Source organism: Coregonus clupeaformis, chromosome 3 (genome assembly GCF_020615455.1).
Source record: "Coregonus clupeaformis isolate EN_2021a chromosome 3, ASM2061545v1, whole genome shotgun sequence".
Lineage (NCBI taxonomy): Eukaryota > Metazoa > Chordata > Actinopteri > Salmoniformes > Salmonidae > Coregonus > Coregonus clupeaformis.
Window position 1 is genome coordinate 21,153,445 of NC_059194.1, and position 22,914 is coordinate 21,176,358.

The window sequence follows — 22,914 nt, forward strand, 5'->3', positions numbered from 1 at the left end:
CTTCCTGTGAGAAGTCATTGGGAGGATTTGGTTGAACATTACTTTGTGTTCATTAGAATGAGTGATGATGAAAATTGTATTAATTAATTAATGTAATATATTGTACAATGTTGACATAACCCAGTAGAACTGAAATACAGTTGATTTCAAACAGATAAAAAAACAGATTCAATGCTGTCCAACGTTCCTTTCCTGCCTTATCTGTTCATTTAGCCTACCCCTTTATTATGTGGCTTTAAATAAAATACATGCTTTTTAAAGAGTCACAGGGATTGATTGTCACCATGATAGACCTATGACTGAGATTTTTAAATGATACATTATTTACAATGATTAACCATTTAGTCACATTTATATCATGGTATACATTGGAGCACGCACAATCAAGTCAGCCATGGACTTGTAGAATGTGAACTGTAAGTCAAAGCACACTAGAAATGCATGAAAAAAATGCAGTCTATGGTCAGATACAGGAACATCAGATACACATACTAGCCTGACCTTGTGACCTTAGCTTTGATGCCATGACCCTTAAATGACCCCACCTGAATCATGTTTGTATTCTAGCTAGCCATAACAACCACAATGTCTCTTTGATGTGTCCTGCGGTGGTGTTTATGTTGTGCGAGAGCTCGAGCTGTCGTGTTAGTAGTCTGGAGGACTTTTTCACGCCCTCTTTTTTTCCTCCTCAATGTGTTTTCATTAGTCCAATCATGGCTGATGCTCATTGCCACAGGTGAAATCCCCATTACTGTCAGCAGTTATTATTATGAGGCTCCAAATTAACTTCCAAACCGCCAGAACACCCTGCTCGGTATTGATATGTGGAAATGATCGCTGCTAATGAACGACGCCTCCAGGCGCAATTAGAGCAATGCCTCTGCAGGGCGGGGCTAGCGGGGTTAGCGGGCTAGTGTATACGGGAGCTGTGAATCCTCCCCATCTCTACAACTACTACCACCATCACACCACAGGACCAGGACAGCCTTCACCTCACACCCACAGCAGGTCTCTAACAGCCGTGCTACAGTGGGGTGCTGACTTGGTACATCAGGTGATAAATACCATCAGTTTTCATAAAGATGACTACTAAATTGCCAAACTTAGAAACTAGAGATTGCAATATATGGGAGTTATGAAGTAACTGCACCATGGATACACCTTAACAAGCTGTTTCCTGCTGCTCTCCAACTGGATACCTGGTGTGACCTCAATCAAGGAGGTTGAGATTTTGGTGGCGAGGGATTGAAAATGCGCAGCAGTAGACATTGACATCCACTTCAGGCAACACATTTAACACCAGCAACAGTTTTTTGTCCATGTTCAGAGTAAAGATGAGGAATACAATGTCACATATTTGTACTGTAGCTTCACATGTTCAGTGATGTGTCACAGGTTATAAGTCCTCCCAGTGTTACACTTGGTATTGTCCACCTGTGCATCATGGATACCACACCCAACCAACAAAGGTTCCACATCACTGTGAGATCTTGACGACAATTACTCAAAAGCTACAGCTCTTTTTGAAGCTCTTTACAGCCAAAGTAAAGAATTGAATGAAATGCTTGAAGTCTAACTCATGTCCATTGTGTTTACAGCTCTGTACATTGATAAAGACCTCTCGGTTGTGAAAAATGTTCAAGTCGGAAACATTCGCCTTTAGGTAGGTAGGTAAAGAACAAATGTGTTGAGGACTTTAATGTCTTATGTTGAGCAAAGGATGGCAAATGCTCAGTCAGATGTGTCCTCTTCAGTAGGATCAAGACTTGCATGCCGACTCAAACTGAATTCTTCCGCTGCTCTATAGTTCGCTACATACTTCAGTCTGAGACTGCCATAATTGAAGTTGTTTGTGGTGTCGTCAAAATGAGGGGTGGTGTACAAAACAAAGTCATCAGCGATTGGATCATCTCTAACCAATCAGAGTATCAAAGCCAATGATGAATTTTCAAACCGCCGCTTTACCCACATGTGTTCTGGCTCTGTCTCAACCCATCGATTTCTGGGACCAATCAGAATGGCTAGAATGATTTTTCTGTTCTAGAAATCGTCGCGGGAGGTACTCAGATCCAGACTCATTGCAGAAAAGAAACTAACATCCATGGGCGTGCTGTAGCATTTAGCCGGAGCAAGGAGTTTGGGTAGTCAGGCAAGAGAAACACTGCTCTAATTCTAATTGCAGGTCCCAGAGTTGAGACCGACACTCACTTGTAAAAAAAGGGAATAAAACAGAAAAACCAAAAGAACACCTAAAATACATGGTGATACACTGTATTTTCATGTGTCTATTTTACAAGAAGACTTTTCTTCCCTTATTGTTTTCAGTTCCAACGGACCTCCAACGGAAGTCCATCGTCAAAAAAATAAGAACTTGAACACGCAACAGTAACTAAATAGTCTCCCATTAAGTTATCACAATGTTTAAACGATAGTGTAGTTTACATTCTGTCAGTAGCAGTTGCACTCGCCAAGTATCTTCTTCATTTGGCTTTGACTGATTTGTACTCATCTTTTAATTAATTGAAGGTTTTGTGGATTCTAAAGCCTCATACGGTGGGAGGTGGTTATAAAAAGGAGGGAGATGGTGGTGCTATGGCACTTCTCAGACAACACAGCAGCTAGGCACAGGGGCAGTGAGGGGGTAGGCTTGGGGGCATGGGGTCAGGAACAGTGGGCATATGGTTAAGGGTGGAGGTGGTGGGGTGGGGGCCACATCATTGCCCTCACAGGTAAATCTCTCTCTTGGATCCCTGGCTGGTGGGTGTGGTGGCAGAGTGGTACTCGGCTGCCTGGCTCAGGGGGATCTCCTCGCAGCCTTTGCCGGAGTCGATGCCCCCGGAGAAGGCACTGCTGTAAGGGGGCAGGAAGCGGATGTTAGCCATCTTGGAGCCTCCACCGCCGCTGCCACCTCCACCACTCCCACGCTCTTCTGCCAGGGGCTTGGGGCTGCCGTTGGCCATGAGGTGGTCCTGCCCCTCACTCTCCAGGTAAGGCACGAAGGTGGAGAGCTTGGGGGTGTTCTTGGTGGAGCTCTTACGATTGGGGGAGGGCTGGCCAGGCATCCAGCAGGCGTCGGAGTGGCCGAACTCGGTACACTCATGGGTGCAGTTCCCAGTCATGGCCACATCGGGCAGAGGCCTGAGATCTGCAGATAGAAAGGGTACTGGAGTTAGTATAAGAGAGCAAATGAGGAGGACACACAATAAAGAGGAAGAGTCTTGGACAGTAGAGTTAGATGGGCACATGTGACTAACAGAAAATACATTTATAATCAGTTTCATAAAGTGATCATCTTATTATGAAGGATGGCAATGAAGGGAAATTACAAACCATATCATGTTTGTGAAATGGGACAACAGAGCCAACCGGTGTAGACTAATCTACCAACATACTGTGTTTAACCAGTCCAGCATAGAACTATTCAAATAAAATAAAATAAATAAATAAATGCATTTGTCACATACAAACAGGTGTAGACTAACAGTAAAATGCTTACTTACGGGCCCTTCCAAACAATGCAGAGAGAAAGAAAATAGATAAATAATAGAAAAGTAATAACACGTAATAATAAAAGTAATAATAGATACACAAAAAGTAACGATAACTTTGCTATATACACGGGGTACCAGTACAGAGTCGATGTGCAGGGGTACGAGGCAGTTGAGGTAGATACAATATGTACAGTTGAAGTCGGAAATTTACATACACCTTAGCCAAATACATTTAAACTCAGTTGTTCACAACTCCTGACATTTAATTCTAGTCAAAATTCCATCTTAGGTCAGTTAGGATCGAAAATTTATTTTAAGAATGTGAAATTTCAGAATAATAGTAGAGAGAATGATTTATTGGCTTTAAATTGTTTAACTTGGGTCAAACATTTTGGGTAGCCTTCCACAAGCTTCCCACAATATGTTGGGTGAATTTTGGCCCAAGGATGAACCAGACTTGTGGAGGTATACAAATTTTTTTCTGAGGTCTTGGCTGATTTCTTTTGATTTTCCCATGATGTCAAGCAAAGAGGCACTGAGTTTGAAGGTAGCTCTTGAAATACATCCACAGGTACACTTCCAATTGACTCAAATGATGTCAATTTGCCTATCAGAAGCTTCTAAAGCCATGACATCATTTTCTGGAATTTTCCAAGCTGTTTAAAGGCACAGTCAACTTAGTGTTTGTAAACTTCTGACCCACTGGAATTGTGATGCAGTGAATTATAAGTGAAATAAACTGTTTGTAAACAATTGTTGGGAAAATGACTTGTGTCCGACTTGCCAAAACTATAGTTTGTTAACAAGAAATTTGTGGAGCGGTTGAAAAAACGAGTTTTAATGACTCCAACCTAAGTGTATGTAAACTTTCGACTTCAACTGTACCTATAGGTAGGGATAAAGTGACTAGGCAACAGGATAGATAATAAAAAGTAACAGCAGCATATGTGATGAGCCAAAAAAGTTAGTGAAAAAAGGGTCAATGCAGATAGTCCGGGTAACTATTTGGTTAACTATTTAACTAACAAAGCTGTTCATGGTTATGTTGGTTCCAGAGTTGGTGCATCGGTACCTCTTGCCATGCGGTAGCAGAGAGAATAGTCTATTACTTGGGTGGCTGGAGTCTTTTACAATTTTAGGGCCTTCCTCTGACACCACCTGGTATACAGGTCCTGGATGGCAGGGAGCTTGGCCCCAGTGATGTACTAGGCCGTACGCACTACCCTCTGTAGTGCCTTGCGGTCGATGCCAAGCAGTTGCCATACCAGGCGGTGATAAAACCAGTCAAGATGCTCTTAATGGTGCAGCTGTATAACTTTTTCAGGATCTGAGGGCCCATGCCAAATCTTTTCAGCCTCCTGGGGGAAAAGGCGTTGTTGTGCCCTCTTTATGACTGTGCTGGTGTGTGTGGACCATGATAGATCCTTAGTGATGTGAACACCGAGGAACTTGAAGCTCTCGACCCGCTCCACTACAGCCCCGTCGATGTAAATTGGGACGTGCTCGGCCCTCCGTTTCCTGTAGTCCACAATCAGCTCATTTGTCTTACTGACGTTGAGGGAGAGGTTGTCCTGGCACCACACTGCCAAGTCTCTGAGCACCTTATAGGTTGTCTCATTGTCATCGGTGATCAGGCCTACCACCGTCGTGTCGTCAGCAAACTTAATGATGTTGTTGGAGTCGTGCGCGGCCACGCAGTCGTGGGTGAACAGGGAGGTTCAGTAAGCAATTAATGGCTTTAGTTTCACAACAAGACAAATCATAATACTAAAATAAGAAAACTCATAACATGTTAGATAAGAATCTAATATTCAGTCACAGTGCACAAACTGCCAAGAACATTGCCTAATTTGATGTTTAACAGACATGCAACAATATGATGTTTAACAGAGATGCAACCACATATCAGATAGTGGGCGTTGAGTGTGAAACAAGATTAAGGAAATTTTAAGAAAAACACGCTCAAGGTTGACTAAAAGGGAATTATGTCACGCAGTCAATTAAGGCGGAGTCAACATCACCGCTACTGTTTTTTCACATAGAACAAATGGCGTAATGACTGTTAATATAACACAGAGACACCGCCTCTGCTACGGCGGTGTCACATTTAAAAAATCACAGCTTAATGGAAAAAGGTCAGCATCCCCGAGCGGAAATATCAATGCGTATGCAGAAAGTAACCTTTCTTCTGTGCGTGACATTAGATTATTATTTGATACTGCGGGGCGAGATGGGAGGGAGGGAACAGGCTGTTCAGTTCTCTGGGGGAAGCGATTATTTCCCAAACTGCCTCTGCTTCATGCATAATTGAAATTCATTGCCCCTGTATTAAAGGAGCAACAGTGGGCTTTTCCTGACTTTTTGAGGGGAGGAGGGTACATGCTTTCTCATCCTTAGCTAGGTTTGGAGAATGCTGAATAGTGACTGTGTGCATTTATAAAAAAATCTGACACTATGGCGGATTCTTGGGCTTTATAATGCTTACCCATCTCTCATGCAAAAGCAAGGCACTTGGGAAAATACTGTATGTGTAGCTAGATGTATGCCAGAAAATCAATGCAGTTTTTGTTGTTTTCAAAATGTTTTTTTTTTCAGCCTCCCTTCAACGAGTGGCCTTTGTTCTATGATTCAGAGTAGAGTGAATCTGCCCCTAGTTGCTGATCTTGGGTGAGTTTAGCATTTTCCCCACTCATGGTTAAGGTTAGGATTGGGGGAGGGGAAATGTCACCTAATGCCTGAGGAGTATTAATTTGTAATATTTTAATTTGCCTGAGATATTTAAGGAATAGAAGAAAAAAGAAGAGGAAGAAAAAAGACCAATCAATGCCCCTACGTTCGAATAGCGCTAATCAGAGAATTTAGTGTTGCTCATAATCAAAAGGAGGAATTAATTGTTTGAGGTTGTACTAATTGGCCCGCGTGGTGGGAGGAAATGGTTGGGCGGGGTGAGAGAGGGTAGTAAGGGTCCCTGGTATACTTAGGGAAGCTAAGATCATTGAAGGCTTCTCTAATACGACCTAACACTATTAGACATGGAGGTCATCAGTCCTCATTTAAAACTCACTTCATCAAAGATAATATGAGCTTTGGCATCGAGTAACCAGCAGTTTTGCAAATGAACATTTTGTTGAGATAATCAGTTTTGGAGGAATAATTGAAACCCTGTTTTAGAAACTTCCTCTAAGATTACTCCATACAGTGCCTTGGAAAAGTATTCATCCCCCTTGGTGTTTTTCCTATTTTGTTGAATTAAAACCTGTAATTTAAATCGATTTTTATGTGGATTTCATGTAATGGACATACACAAAATAGTCAAAATTGGTGAAGTGAAATGAAAAAAAAATAACTTGTTTCAAAAAATTCAAAGAAATCAATAATGGAAAAGTGGTGTGTGCATATGTATTCACCCCCTTTGCTATGAAGCCCCTAAATACGATCTGGTGCAACCAATTACTTTCAGAAGTCACATAATTAGTTAAATAAAGTCCACCTGTGTGCAATCTAAGTGTCACATGATCTGTCACATGATCTCAGTATATATACACCTGTTCTGAAAGGCCCCCGAGTCTGCAACACCACTAAGCAAGGGGCACCACCAAGCAAGACCAAGGAGCTCTCCAAACAGGTCAGGGACAAAGTTGTGGAGAAGTACAGATCAAGATTGGGTTATAAAAAAATATCTGAAACTTTTAACGGAGCACCATTAAATCCATTATTAAAAAATTGAAAGAATATGGCACCACAACAAACCTGCCAAGAGAGAGCCGCCCACCAAAACTCACGGACCAGGCAAGGAGGGCATTAATCAGAGAGGCAACAAAGACACCAAAGATAACCTTGAAGGAGCTGCAAAGCTCCACAGCGGAGATTGGAGTATCTGTCCATAGGACCACTTTAAGCCATACACTCCACAGAGCTGGGCTTTATGGAAGAGTGGACAGAAAAAAGCCATTGCTTAAAGAAAAAAATAAGTAAACACGTTTGGTGTTCGCCAATAGGCATGTGGGAGACTCCCCAAACATATGAAAGAAGGTACTCTGGTCAGATGAGACTAAAATTGAGCTTTCTGGCCATCAAGGAAAACGCTATATCTGGCACAAACCCAACACCTCTCATCACCCCGAGAACACCATCCCCACAGTGAAGCATGGTGGTGGCAGCATCATGTTGTGGGGATGTTTTTCATCGGCAGGGACTGGGAAACTGGCCAGAATTGAAAGAATGATGGATGGCGCTAAATACAGGGAAATTCTTGAGGGAAACCTGTTTGTCTTCCAGAGATTTGAGACTGGGACGGAGGTTCACTTTCCAGCAGGACAATGACCCTAAGCATACTGCTAAAGCAACACTCAAGTGGTTTAAGGGGAAACATTTAAATGTCTTGGAATGGCCTAGTCAAAGCCCAGACCTCAATCCAATTGAGAATCTGTGGTATGACTTAAAGATTGCTGTACACCAGCGGAACCCATCCAACCTGAAGGAGCTGGAGCAGTTTTGCCTTGAAGAATGGGCAAAAATTCCAGTGGCTAGATGTGCCAAGCTTATATCCCAAGAGACATAAGGTGGCTCTACAAAGTATTGACTTTGGGGGGGTGAATAGTTATGCACGCTCAAGTTTTCTGTTTTTTTGTCTTATTTCTTGTTTGTTTCACAATACAAATTATTTTGAATCTTCAAAGTGGTAGGCATGTTGTGTAAATCAGATGATACAAACCCCCCAAAAATCCATTTAAATTCCAGGTTGTAAGGCAACAAAACAGGAAAAATGCCAAGGGGGGTGAATACTTTCGCAAGCCACTGTACCTTCTTAGAGCAACACACACACACACACACACACACACACACACACACACACACACACACACACACACACACACACACACACACACACATAATTCTGTGTTGATAAGGCCCAGTTGGCATGTTATCAAGGGAACTCCATATTCAACTTTGTCTCCTGAACCTTAATCTAAGAGCCTTATCTTCATTTCCAGAGTTCCAGTTAACCCCTGGGACCCTCTCAAGCCATCTACGAGGGCCCCAAGAGAAGTCTCCTGCCCTCCTCTCACCGGTCCATACACACTCCTCTGCCTCGGTCCCACTTCTCTGTCCAAACTAATTAAGATTCCAAAGTCCCTGCTCGGGAAGCTGTCAGCGTAATAAAATGGAAATAATTTCCAGATGAGTATCTGACATTTTACGCTGTCGACCAGAGTAAAGAAGGGAGACATATTGGGCTCCCCCTCTTTCTGTGAGATATGCTAACATGGTTCATGCAGAGAGGAGATTCCTATCCTCCACTCCATTCTCCTCACCTCGGTTCGATCTGTCCCCGGGCGATAAATGGAATCCAATGTACATAAAGAAACCATTCCTTTTTCTTTACAAAATCGTAATATGTTTAATTACTTTGAAGGCCAAATGTGTCCTTTACGGTTTAAACAGGGAATGAGGGAGCCAGCAACTTCATTCAATTAAGTTCCTTTTTGACATGACAATTGGTCCAATTCATCTTCCATGACAATAACCAGGGAGTGGGGGAACTGCTTATGCATTCCAACTGGTTCTACACCACTGCCAATGTTACTCTTCCTACATAAACACCAATGTTACTCTTCCTACATAAACATCATTGTTACTCTTCCCACATAAACACCAATGTTACTCTTCCTACATAAACACCAATGTTACTCTTTCCATATAAAAGTCTATGTTTAGGGCCCATCCCTATTCATATGATAGCACACATGGACCAGCATGCATGCACTCACATATAACCATGCTAGCACACACACAAGTACAAGATGGCGCCGACAGACTTGGCAGCTCTGCTTCTAGCTCCAAAGCAACTTTGCAGTATTTTGTTTTTTTGTGTGTCATTTCTTACATTATTAGTCCAGAATGATTTTTGTGTTATTACATACAGCCGGAAATAACTTTTGGATATCAGAGTAGCGGTAACTCACCAGCATTACGACCAGAAATACAACTTTCCCGAATTGGATCCTTTGTTCGTACCCCCCAGGGCAATTGAACTTATCCCAGAGGCTGCTCCAAGACCCCGCCGGCAGAGTGGACTTCTAGTCCGACTCATATTACTCGCTAATGTTCAGTCCCTGGACAATAAAGTAGACGAGCTCAGGGTGAGGATCTCCTTCCAGAGAGACATCAGGAACTGTAGCATACTCTGTTTCACGGAATGATGTCTCTCTCCGGATTTACTGTCCCCATCCATACAGCCAGCTGGGTTCTCAGTACATTGCGCACACAGGAATAAAGAACTCTCCAGGAAGAAGAAAGGTGGTGGTGTATGTTTCATTATTAACTACTCATGGTGTGATTGTGATAACGTACAGGAACTCAAGTCCTGTCGTTCACCCGACCTAGAAAACCTCACAATCAAATGACGACCGTATTACCTCCCAAGAGTATTCTCTTCGGTTATAGTCACAGCCGTGTATATTCCCCCTCAAGCCAATACCACGACAGCCCTCAAGGAACTACACTGGACTGTGCAAACAAGGAAAACACATATCCTGAGACAGCATTTATTATAGCTGGGGATTTTAACAAAGCAAATTTGAGGAAAACGCTACTGAAGTTCTATCAACACATTGCCTGTGGTACTCACGCTTAAAAAACTCTTGACCATTGTTACTCTCCCTTAAGGGATGGCTACAAGGCCCTCCCCCACCCTCTCTTTGGCAAATCAGATCACGACTCCATTCTGCTCCTCCCTTCCTATAGGCAGAAACGCAAACAGGATGTACCCGTGCTAAGGTCTTTTCAACGCTGGTCTGACCAATCGGAATCCATGCTTCAAGATTGTTTTGATCCCGCGGACTGGGATATGTTCCGGGTTGCCTCTAAGAATAACATTGACTTATACACAGACACGGTGACTGAGTTCATCAGGAAGTGTATAGGGGATGTTGTTCCCACTGGGACTATTAAAACCTACCCAAACCAAAAACCCTGGAAAGATGGCAGCATTCGCACAAAACTGAAAGCACAAACCACCTCATTTAACCACGGCATGGTGACTGGGAATATTGTAAAGCAATCAAACAGAGTACAGAGAGAAAGTGGAGTCGCAATTCAACGGCTCAGACATGAAACGTATGTGGCAGGGTCTTCAAACAATCACGGATTACAAAGGGAAAACCAGCCACGTCGCGGACACCGACGTCTTGCTGCTGGACAAGCTAAACACCTTCTTCGCCCGCTTTGAGGATAACATAGTGCACACCGACGCGGCCCGCTCCCAAGGACTGTGGGCTCTCGTTCTGTATGGCCGACATGAGTACGATTTTTAAGTGTGTTAACCCTCACAAGGCTGCCGGCCCAGACAGTTTCCCTAGCAACATCCTCAGAGCATGCGTAGACCAGCTGGTTGGAGTGTTAACAGACAGATTCAATCTCTCCCTATCCCAGTCTGCTGTCCCCACTTGCTTCAAGATGTCCACCATTGTTCCTGTATCGAAGAAAGCAAAGGTAACTGAACTAAATCACTATCGCCCTGTAGCACTCACTTCTGTCATCATGAAGTGCTTTGAGATGCTAGTTAAGGATCATATCACCTCCACCTTACCTGACACCCTAGTCCCACTTTAATTTGCATACCGCCCCAATAGATCCACAGACAATGCAATCGCCATCGCACTGCACACTGCCCTATCCCATCTGGACAAGAGGAATACCTATGTAAGAATGCTGTTCACTGACAATATCTCAGCCTTCAACACCATAGTACCCTCCAAGCTCATCATTAAGCTCGGGGCCCTGGGTCTGAACCCCGCCCTGTGCAACTGGGTCCTAGACTTCCTGACGGGCCACCCTCAGGTGGTGAAGGTAGGAAACAACACCTCCACTATGCTGATCCTCAACACAGGGGCCCCACAAGGGTTAGTGTTCAGCCCCCTCCTGTACTCCCTGTTCACCCATGACTGCGTGGCCATGCACGCCTCCAACTCAATCATCATGTTTTCAGACGACACAACAGTAGTAGGCCTGATAACCAACAATGATGAGACAGCCTACAGGGAGGAGGTGAGGGCCCTGGCGGAGTGGTGCCAGGAAAATAACCTCTCCCTCAACGTCAACAAAGCGAAGGAGCTGATCATGGACTTCAGGAGACAGCAGAGGGAGCACACCCCTATCCACAGATGGGACCACAGTGGACAAGGTGAAAAGCTTGTTGTTCCTCAACATACACATCACCGAAAATCTGAAATGGTCCACCCACACAGACAGTGTGGTGAAGAAGGTGCAACAGCGCATCTTCAACCCCTGTCGGGCTGTATCACCGCCTGGTATGGCAACTGCACCGCCCGCAACCACAGGGCTCTCCAGAGGGTGGTGCAATCTGCCCAACGCATCACCGGGGGCACACTGCCTGCTCTCCAGGACACCTCCAGCACCGATGTCACAGGAAGGTCAAAAAAAGCATCAATGACATCAACCACCCAAGCCATGGCCTGTTCACCCCGCTATCATCCAGAAGGCGAGGTCAGTACAGGTGCATCAAAGCTGGGACCGAGAGACTGAAAAACAGCTTCTATCTCAAGACCATCAGACTGTTAAATAGCCATCACTAGCCGGCTAGCACCTGGTTACTCAACCCTGCACCTTAGAGGCTGCTGCCCTATGTACAGTGCATTCAGAAAGTATTCAGTCCCCTTGACTTTTTCCACATTTTGATACGTTACAGCCTTATTCTAAAATTGATTAAATAAATAAAAATCCTCATCAATATACACACAATACCCTATAATGACAATGCGAAAACAGTTTGTTTTTTAAACAAAAATACTTATTTACATACACTACCAGTCAAAAGTTTTGACAATCTTTTACATTGTAGAATAATAGTGAAGCCATCAAAACTATGAAATAACACATATGGAATCATGTAGTAACCAAACAAGTCTTAAACAAATCAAAATATATTTTATATTTGAGATTCTTCAAATAACCACCCTTTGCCTTGATGACAGCTTTGCACACTCTTGGCATTCTCTCAACCAGCTTCATGAGGTAGTCACCTGGAATGCATTTCAATTAACAGGTGTGCCTTCTTAAAAATTAATGGGTGGAATTTCTAAAAACCTGTTTTTGCTTTGTCATTATGGGGTATTGTGTGTAGATTGATGATGGAAAAAAACAATTTAATCAATTTTAGAATAAGGCTGTAATGTAACAAAATGTGGAAAAAGTCAAGGGGTCTGAATACTTTCCGAATGCACTGTAAATAGACATGGGATCACTGGTCACTTCATAATGGAAGACTAGTCAAATTAATAATGTTTACATACTGTTTTACTCATTTCATATGTATATACTGTATTCTACTGTATTCTAGTCAATGCCGTCAATGCCACACTGACATTGCTCGTCCTAATATTTATATATATATATAAATCCATTATTTTACTTTTAGATTTGTGTATTGTTGTGAATTGTTAGATACTACTGCACTGTTGGAGCTATGAACACAAGCATTTTGCTACACCTGCAATAACATCTGCTAAGTGTGTGTATGTGACCAATAAAATTAGATTGATTTGACACACACAGATACACACACAGAAACACACAGAACAAGACGTAAACCACAACACACACACCATCATAATAATTCCTGTCCATGTGACAGTGCATTCATTTGGATTGAGGGCACTCTCGTCTCCGATATGCACTGAGATCCCTCTTGGGGCCTCTGGGCCAAATCTAATACATGCAGACACTTCATCCCCGTAATACTCTCAGCCAATTGATTTTCAACCACTGCCTTGTCTCAATACTGCCAGGGGAACACCCATCCAGGTGGACTGACTAACCTGCCACAGCCTTCTCTCCCTTTCCTTCCTTCATTTCATACCCACCCTCCCTCTGTCCCTCTCTCCCTCCACCCCTCCCTCACTCCCTCCTCTCTCTCTCCCTCCTCCCTCTCTCCCTCCTCTCCCTCTCTCCCTCATCCCCCTCCCTCCTCCTCCCCCTCCCTCCCTCCCTCCCTCCTCTCTCTCTCCCTCCTCCCCCTGTCCCTCCTCTCCCTCTCTCCCTCCTCCCCCTCCCTCCTTCCCTCACTCCCTCTTCTCTCTCTCCCTCTCTCCCTCCTCCCCTTTCCCGGTTCTCTACCCATGCCACTGTTTCCACTCTGACCCCGTCTGCTTCTATGAAAACCTTGCTGAGTCTAATTAAACTTTGGGCAGATTAGAACTTTGCCTTGTCAGTCTTTATTCATGCTTAAACAAGTTATTACTTTTTGGGAAATTAAATTAGCCGGCTATTAATTAATCGACACGCTGCTTGGAAAGCGGATAGATGAGAGCGAGAAGGGAAGATAGATGGGAAGGGGGTGAAAGTAGACAAGGAAAGAGAGGAGAGGAAGGGAAGATGGAGGCCTGAGGAAAGGAGGAAATAACTTTTAGCAAGGAAAAAGAGAGAAGAGAAGAAAATAGGTTTACAAATAACCTCTAAAAGTCTGAGTCGGTTTTAAGATGGTCATACCATGGATGATTTAAAGATAGTAAAAAAATAAATCATAAGGAATAATGTTTTGAAGTGTCTGTCCTATATCTAGCAGATATATATATTGTTTTACACATTGTGAGGGTCGTAAAGCAAAATGGAGAACACCGTTGTGTTCGTGAGAGTCATAGTTTTTAGGCCAAACCGTTCGGATGCTACAGACGTTTTCGTGAGAAGACAGATTTTCGGGATGTCTCATGGTCTGACAAACACCGCTCTAGCTCGGCCACGTTTGAGAGGCAGCCCAAGCAACAAAAAAAAATATCTCTAGTTTAAATTGACGGTTTTTGATGGGGATTTTTTATTATGTTACTTAAATTGATGCACGGATGCGTCAATAGACTCTTAAGGAATTAGGAACAAGGTCTTCTCATTAAATACAGCGGCCACTACTACCTGGCCTTGTCACTGTATCTGACCTGTGACATTCTACAGCCAAAATGGACGACAACGCGTTCCATCATTCAAATCCCATTCTGGCCATATGCTCTAACCACATATTACAATCACACAAACGAGGGTTTGGCAAATGAAATCCCTAACCGCTGGCACACAAATCCAACAGTCATTTATTTTATGACACCTTTTCTTGAGGCAGGAACAAAACAACACATTACAAAATAATACATCTTTTTTTTTGCTGCACCTGATGCCTTTGCTTGATAGAATTTTGGGTGCTCTATATATTCCTATGTGCTTGTTTAATCCGTTCTGTGGTGCGTCGCCTGTGATATCAATGTATTGACTGACGTTTAAAATTAGTTCCAGTCACCCTGATCCAAATCCATTTCCTACTAAGTCCTTGGTGTCTAACCAATGAAGTGGGAACGAGTCAATATGACCATGTAACCTTCGCGAAATAACAGAAATGTAATCGCTCGCGGCAATCTATGAGGTTATCTTGGCTTCTCTCAAGTCCCTGAGTGATGAAAGAAGATTTATTTTTTTGAAAATGTTCAGTTCCACGAGCCCTCTGACGATTACAATTGGCTTCCAATGCTTGGGTGGTTAAGCCACAATACACGTTTTTCAAAGGCTGTGAAAGATGTATGGGAGGATGGGAGTTTTAGGTTTTAATTTAAGGTTAGGGTTAGGCACAAAGTTAGCAGTGTGGTTAAGGTTAGGTTTAAAATCAGATTTAATGACTTTGTGGCTGTGCCAGCTAGTGACTACCCTGCAGTGCTGCCTCCAGTACATGAGTCATCCTAATAAATGCCAACCTGCATTTGGCAAGAGCCTTCACATGAAACATTTCAGTTATTTAACTTCCTCTTAATGTATTTCATAGAGAGCACTGTTTATGTATTTTGGAGCAAAAGTACCAACCAAATCCTCATAGTCTTTCTGGGATTTAATCAAAGGCACATTGTCAACAAGTGTTTGTCAATAATGTGCCTTTGATGGAATCACAGCCTTACAATCAAATGGGTAGAAATTCAATAACTGAAATATTTCATGTGAAGGCTCTCACCAAACGCAGGTCTTTTTTTTTTAAATCTCTGTCATTTTAACCGTCTTCATTCTATAAATAATTGCATTGAATATTTTTCTGGTAATCAAGGGCTGCAGAGTCTGTTGGTTTTCTCCTCTCTGGTTTTCTGACACTTAATAATTATTATTATTCTGACACTTAATTGATCACCTTTCCTAGGTCTCTGATTCCTCTGGTTTCCCAAGTCTATAACAGTCACCGGTTTAGTGAGAGGACAAACACCAGCAGACACCAGCAGACACCAGTAGACATTACAGATACCAGCAGACACTGCAGACACCAGCAGACACTACATATACCAGCAGACACTGCAGATTCCAGCAGACACCAGCAGACACTGCAGACACCAGCAGACACTGCAGATACCAGCAGACACTGCAGACACCAGCAGACACTGCAGATACAAGCAGACACCAGCAGACACCAGCATACACTACAGATACCAGCAGACACTGCAGACACCAGCAGACACTGCAGATACCAGCAGACACTGCAGATACCAGCAGACACCAGCAGACACTGCAGATACCAGCAGACACCAGCAGACACTACAGATACCAGCAGACACAGCAGACACCAGCAGACACTACAGATACCAGCAGACACTGCAGATACCAGCAGACACCAGCAGACACTGCAGACACCAGCAGACACTGCAGATACCAGCAGACAATGCAGATACTAGCAGACACTGCAGACACCAGCAGACACTGCAGATACCAGCAGACAATGCAGATACAAGCAGACAATGCAGACACCAGCAGACACCAGAAGACACTGCAGATACCAGTAGACACTGCAGAGACCAGCACACACTACAGACACCAGCAAACACTGCAGATACCAGCAGACATTGCAGATACCAGCAGACACTGCAGATACCAGCAGACACCAGCAGACACTGCAGATACCAGCAGACACTGCAGATACCAGCAGAAACTACAGACACCAGCAGACACTGCAGATACCAGCAGGCACTACAGATACCAGCAGACACTAGAGACACCAGCAGACACTGCAGATACAAGCAGACACTACAGAACCAGCAGACATTGTAGATACCAGCAGACACTACAGACACCAGCAGGCACTACAGATACCAGCAGACACTACAGACACCAGCAGACACTACAGATACCAGCAGACACTGCAGATACCAGCAGACACCGCAGACACCAGCAGACACTACATATACCAGCAGACACTGCAGATACTAGCAGACATTACATATACCAGCAGACACTAAAAACACCAGCAGACACTGCAGACACCAGCAGACACTGCAGATACCAGCAGACACTGCAGACACCAGCAGACACTAAAGACACCAGCAGACACTAAAGACACCAGCAGACACTGCAGATACCAGCAGACACTACAGACACCAGCAGACACCAACAGACACTACAGACACCAGTCGACACTGCAGATACCAGCAGACACTGCAGATACAAGCAGACACTGCAGATACCAGCAGACACTGCAGACACCAGAAGACACTGCAGATACCAGTAGACAATGCAGATACCAGCACACACTACAGACACCAGCAGACACTGCAGATACCAGCAGACACTGCAGATACCAGCAGACACCATTTGACACTGCAGATACCAGCAGACACTATAGACACCAGCAGACACTACAGATACCAGCAGACACTACAGACACCAACAGACACTACAGACACCAGCAGACACTATAGACACCAGCAGACACTACAGACACCAGCAGTACTGCAGATACCAGCAGACACTGCAGACACTGCAGACACCAGCACACACTACAGACACCAGCAGACACTGCAGATACCAGCAGACACTGCAGATACCAACATACACTGCAGACACTAGCAGACACTGCAGATACCAGCAGACACTACAGGTATTAGAAGACACTGCAGATACCAGCAGACACTGCAGACATCAGCAGACACTGCAGACACTGCAGATACCAGCAGACAATACAGACACCAGCAGACACTACAGATACCAGCAGACACTACAGATACAAGTATACACTGCAGCCCCTGAGGACCATTGTCACCAACCCTTGCTTTCTTGGTTTCAAAATGTATTTACCTTTCTCTTGCTGTCTTTTGTTCTACTTTTATTGCATTCCCAACCTCTCTCTTCCTCTCTTATACACGCACTTACAGACATAGACACGCACTTACAGACATATGCACGCACACACACACACACACACACACACACACACACACACACACACACACACACACACACACACACACACACACACACACACACACACACACACACACACAGCTACAGAACAATGCTAATTAAACAAACTCAAAACGGAAAAAACAGCCTACATATGCCCTTTTCCTGACTGACCTCACAATATAAAAGAAGGAACTGAATCCTTTAAATAACTTCAAGCCATAGTAACAAACGGATAAGACAACACTTGATAAACATTAAAAATAGAAAAAAATACAGAAATATTACAGAGACAGGGTGAAAGAGAGCCATCTGTGAATCTATACTGCAAAAATATTCAACTCAATTATTTATCAAATGAAGAAGGTTAAAAAAACTATTAAGAAATGAAAGACCCCCAACGTCTTTTTAAAGTATTTTTGCCTTCTAATTTCTAACCCCCACCCCTCTGGAATATAACAGGAAAATTTCAATTATGCCAGAAAGGTGAATAAATTTGCAGCAGTGCTGCTAGCCCCTGTGGCTTGGGCTTGTACCATTTCCCAGGTTGCTTTTAGGGCCACAGAAGAGAATGGGAGCTTATTAAGAAGGCATCTGAATCTTTAAAGTGTAGCTCACTATTCTAATATCTCTAGAAATACTCATTTTCTAAGAAAGGGGATATATATTTTATCTCAATGTGCGTGCAAGCTAGAGGAGCCTCCACAGCATGAGCTATACGCAAAGATGCAAGGTAATTCTTTCTCTTCATTTGAGGTTGGAAATGGAAAATGGTTCCTCTTTATGAGCAAAAAGTTAATGTTGCACTTATGAATGAATTGAGAGATAGTAAAGTTATTTAACAAAGAAAATGTAATGATGCAGTGTCTGTGATGAGAAAGCACTATGGGTAGCCGCGGAGGTTGCTGTCTCATGGTCAGCCAGGAGACATATTCTCTGATTCAAAACAGGGAGGCATTCAACAGGCAACTAGACTGCAGCACAAACAGGCACATGAAAAAGGAATTATATTACCCTGCACTATATAACGCTCCATATTATATTCAGAGAAATAGTTAATTGTTATAGAAATATGTCTGTGTGTATGTCTACAGTATGTCTGTGTGTACTGTATGTCTACAGTATGTCTACAGTATGTCTGTGTGTATGTCTACAATGTGTCTACAGTATGTCTGTGTGTACTGTCTGTCTACAGTATGTCTCCTGTAAAATAACACATAAAACACACATACAGGTATATATCCCGGCCCCCACATACACAACACCTTTGTTATGGCAAGCCTAAATAAGTTCAGTAGTAAAACTGTGCTTAACAAGTTGCATGGACTAACTCTGTGTGCAATAATGGTGTTTAACATGATTTTTAAATGACTACGTCATCTCTGTACCCCACACACACAATTATCTGTAAGGTCCCTCAGTCGAGCAGTGAATTTCAAGTGCAGATTCAACAACAAAGACCAGGGAGGTTTTCCAATGCCTCGCAAAGAAGGGCATCTTTTGGTACATGCGTAAAAAAAAAAAGCAGACATTGAATATCCCTTTGAGCATAGTGAAGATATTAATTACACTTTGGATGGTGTATCAAGACACCCAGTCACTACAAAGGAAACCGCTCAGGGATTTCACCATGAGGCCAATGGTCATTTTAAACCACTTACAGAGTTAAATGGCTGTGGAGAAAACTGAGGATGGATCAACAACATTGTAGTTACTCAACAATACTAACCTAAATGACAGAGTGAAAAGAAGGAAGTCTGTACAGAATAAAAGTATTCCAAAACATACATCCTGTTTTCAATAAGGCACTAAAGTAACACAGCAAGAAAATGGGCCTCCCGAGTGGCGCATCGGTCAAAGGCACTGCATCGCAGTGCTAGAGGCGTCACTACAGACCTGGGTTCGATCCCGGGCTGTATCACAACCAGCCGTAATCAGGAGTCCCATAGGGGCGGCGCACAATTGGCCCAGCGTCGTCCGGGTTAGGGAAGGCTTTGGCCGCAGGGGCTTTACTTGGCTCATCGCGCTCTAGCGACTCCTTGTGGTAGGCCAGGTGCCTGCAGGCTGACCTCGGTCGTCAGGTGAACAGTGTTTCCTCCGACACATTGGTGCGGCTGGCGATTTGGCAGGTCGGAGGACGCATGACTCGACCTTCGCCTACCAAGCCCGTTGGGGAGTTGCAGTGATGAGACAAGATTGAAAATATATTTTTTTAAAGAACATTGGCAAAAAAATGAACTTTTTGTCCTGAATACAAAGCGTTATGTTTGGGGCAAATCCAACACATCACATCACTGAGTACCACTCTTCATATTTTCAAGCATGGTGGTGGCTGCATCATGTTATGGGTATGCTTATCAACGGCAAGGACTAGAGAGTTTTTTAGGATGAAAATGAAAGGAATAGAGTTAAGCACAGGCAAAATCCTAGAGGAAAACATGGTTCAGTCTGCTTTCCAACAGACACTGGAAGACAAATCCACCTTTCAGCAGGACAATAACCTAAAACACAAGGCCACTGAAGTTACTTACCAAGACGACATTGAATGTTCCTGAGTGGCCTAGTTACAGCTTTGACTTAAATCGGCTTGAAAATGTATGCCAAGACTTGAAAATGTCTGTCTAGCAATTATCAACAAGCAACTTGACAGAGCTTGAATAATTTTTAAAAGAATAACAGGCTCATATTGTACAATCCAGGTTTGCAAAGCTCTTTACCTCTTTACCCAGAAAAACTCACAGCTGTAATCGCTGCCAAACGTCATTCTAACATGTATCGACTCAGGGGGTTGAATACTTATCTAATCAAAATATATTTTATTGACCATTAATAAATATAAAGTTATACTTTTTCTTCCACTTTGACATTAGAGTATTGTGTGTAGATCGTTGACAAAAAAGGACAATTCAATCAATTTTGATCCCACTTTTTTAGCACAACAAACTGTGGAAAAAGGCACTGAATACCCCAGCCCCCACTTACACACACATACAGTACACACCCACACTATACCAACACTCACTGCCACATTCAGGAAGAAGAGGTGAATGTGTGTTTCGCTGTGTGTGTGTTTGTTTCGCTGTGTGTGTATGTGTGTGTGTATTTGCGTGTGCATATTTCCTTCTGTGCCGTGGCATCTGTCCTGGGTTGCTGAGCCAAGAGAATGGCGGCAGAACACTTCTTTACCGATAAATGATGAGTGTTACGAGACAGTTAGCCCACCTTATGCGCCCTGATTAGGACCTACCCTCCCCCGCCGGCCACCCCATGCTAACTCAAACTGCCACACCTCATCAATCGTCCTCCTCCTCCCTCTCTTCCCATCCTTCTCTCTCTTTCTCTATCTCTTTCATCCTCTCTCTTAACTTCCCTCCCGTCATCTCAATTTTGCCCCACCATTATATCACTGATTCCATAGGCATTTGTCCATATAGAACCGGTGAGATAAAGACAGAAACACTACCCCGCTGACATCAGATCCCATTTGGAGTTTCAGTTCTGAATTCTCATCATCGCTAAACGAGGATAAAAGGAATAAGCTATTTTTACGCAAATCCTGTGTTTTACGGTGATCTGAACAAAACAGTAGAATGACAGCATGCTAATTGCATGTTGATCGACTTATCTCGTGACAAGTTATGATGGCTCTCCTAGTTGTTGTTTGTTTATGATGTCACCCGCTTTCACTAACTCTTCACGTATCACCCGCTGTCTGTCTTTCAAGCGTAGATTGATGTGCTCCAGGCGTCAACATCCATCTAAACATATTGAGTCAAAAGTATGAACGGAAGGCTGTTAGATAAGTGTGAATTCAAGATAAATATGCAAAACTTGCATGACAAGCGTAGGCACACAAAAAAACGTAATCTAGAGACACACACAAACATGCACACACACACTGCAATGTTGAGGGAAAACAATGCAAGCATTTCTCTCTTTTTATTTCTGAGCTTCTGAACTCCCTGTCCATCTCTTTCTGACATGAAAGGGTCAGCAATGAGGTTACAGAGGTGACAGAGGTTACAGAGGTTACAGAGTCACACTGCTATGTGTCTTATAAGCCCCTATACACCCAGGATCTAACCCTTACAACTCTACACACACACACACACACTCACGCATAGAATGAGCGAGCGTAAATGTATGTCAGCGTGTGTGCGTGTGCATTTTGTGGAAATATCCTCTTGGCGTAGGCTCTACCTGTCTCTCACAGTGCCTCAGAGGGGTTGCTCTGCCTCTGCCAGAACTCCACACTTCCCCAGAGCTGTGGTGGAGAAAACATGGCCTAGTCTACTCGCAAGCCTGGACCTCGCCTGGCTGCTTGCCCATGGTGAGAGATGCTCGGTTGGGGTCACAAGTCCTCAACACCATTAGAGACAACATGTGAACTGAAAAGAGCAATGTGCGTCATGTTTATTCTGTAATGTTTGTGGCTGTGTGCTTCTCTATCTGGTTGTGGGCAAGGGCTTGCAGTCTCCCAAAGTAAACATATGGTCGCTCTCTAAACAAGATGTTCGCTGGCCCTGTGTTTTGCATGCTAAATGAGGAGCGCACCACAGGTTCCACGCATGCACACTCACACGCACACACACGCACACCACACACACAAGGTAGGGGAAACACCCACTACACATTTGCTGAGCCCACATACAAACATACATACACGCGCACAGAACACACACACGCAAAAAGTTCTGACTGAGACCTGACTGAGACCTGACTAAGCCCTGACTGAGTCCTGACTGAGTCCTGACTGAGACAGTCCTGACTGAGTCCTGACTGAGACCTGACTAAAAGGCTGGATGTGTCTGTATATTGCAGGTTGAAGATCCTCCCGTTATCAGCTGGGGACAGGAGCTCTGTGGCCGTGATCACCGGGTTTCAGCCGACTATTGATTTGGCAACCCTCTCTCCCCTCCCATGTCCCCATCCCACCCTGCTCTCATCGCCTGCCAACTCACTCACGAAACAGCGTCAATACAGATGGTCTTCGCTGATGAAGAGAGAGTGCATGTGTGTGTGTTGGCTGTGTGTGTGTGTGTGTGTGTCAGAGAGAGAGAGAGAGAGAGAGAGAGAGAGAGAGAGAGAGAGAGAGAGAGAGAGAGAGAGAGAGAGAGAGAGAGAGAGAGAGAGAGAGAGAGAGAGAGAGAGAGAGAGAGAGAGAGAGAGAGAGAGTGAGAGTGAGAGAGAGAGAAATGGACAAATGCAGAGAGGC

At 43.8% G+C, this 22,914-nt stretch overlaps 1 protein-coding gene across 1 annotated transcript in view; it reads right to left on the minus strand.

The window, feature by feature from the left end:
* Nucleotides 1-1,866: 1,866 nt before the first annotated feature.
* Nucleotides 1,867-22,914, minus strand: part of LOC121541301 (protocadherin-1) — a 354,738-nt gene continuing 333,690 nt past the window's right edge. Inside the window, exon 5 of the mRNA XM_041850287.2 lies at nucleotides 1,867-3,145. Coding sequence (XP_041706221.1) covers nucleotides 2,724-3,145 — 422 coding nt within the window. The 3' untranslated portion in view covers nucleotides 1,867-2,723. The remainder of the gene's footprint in view (nucleotides 3,146-22,914) is intronic.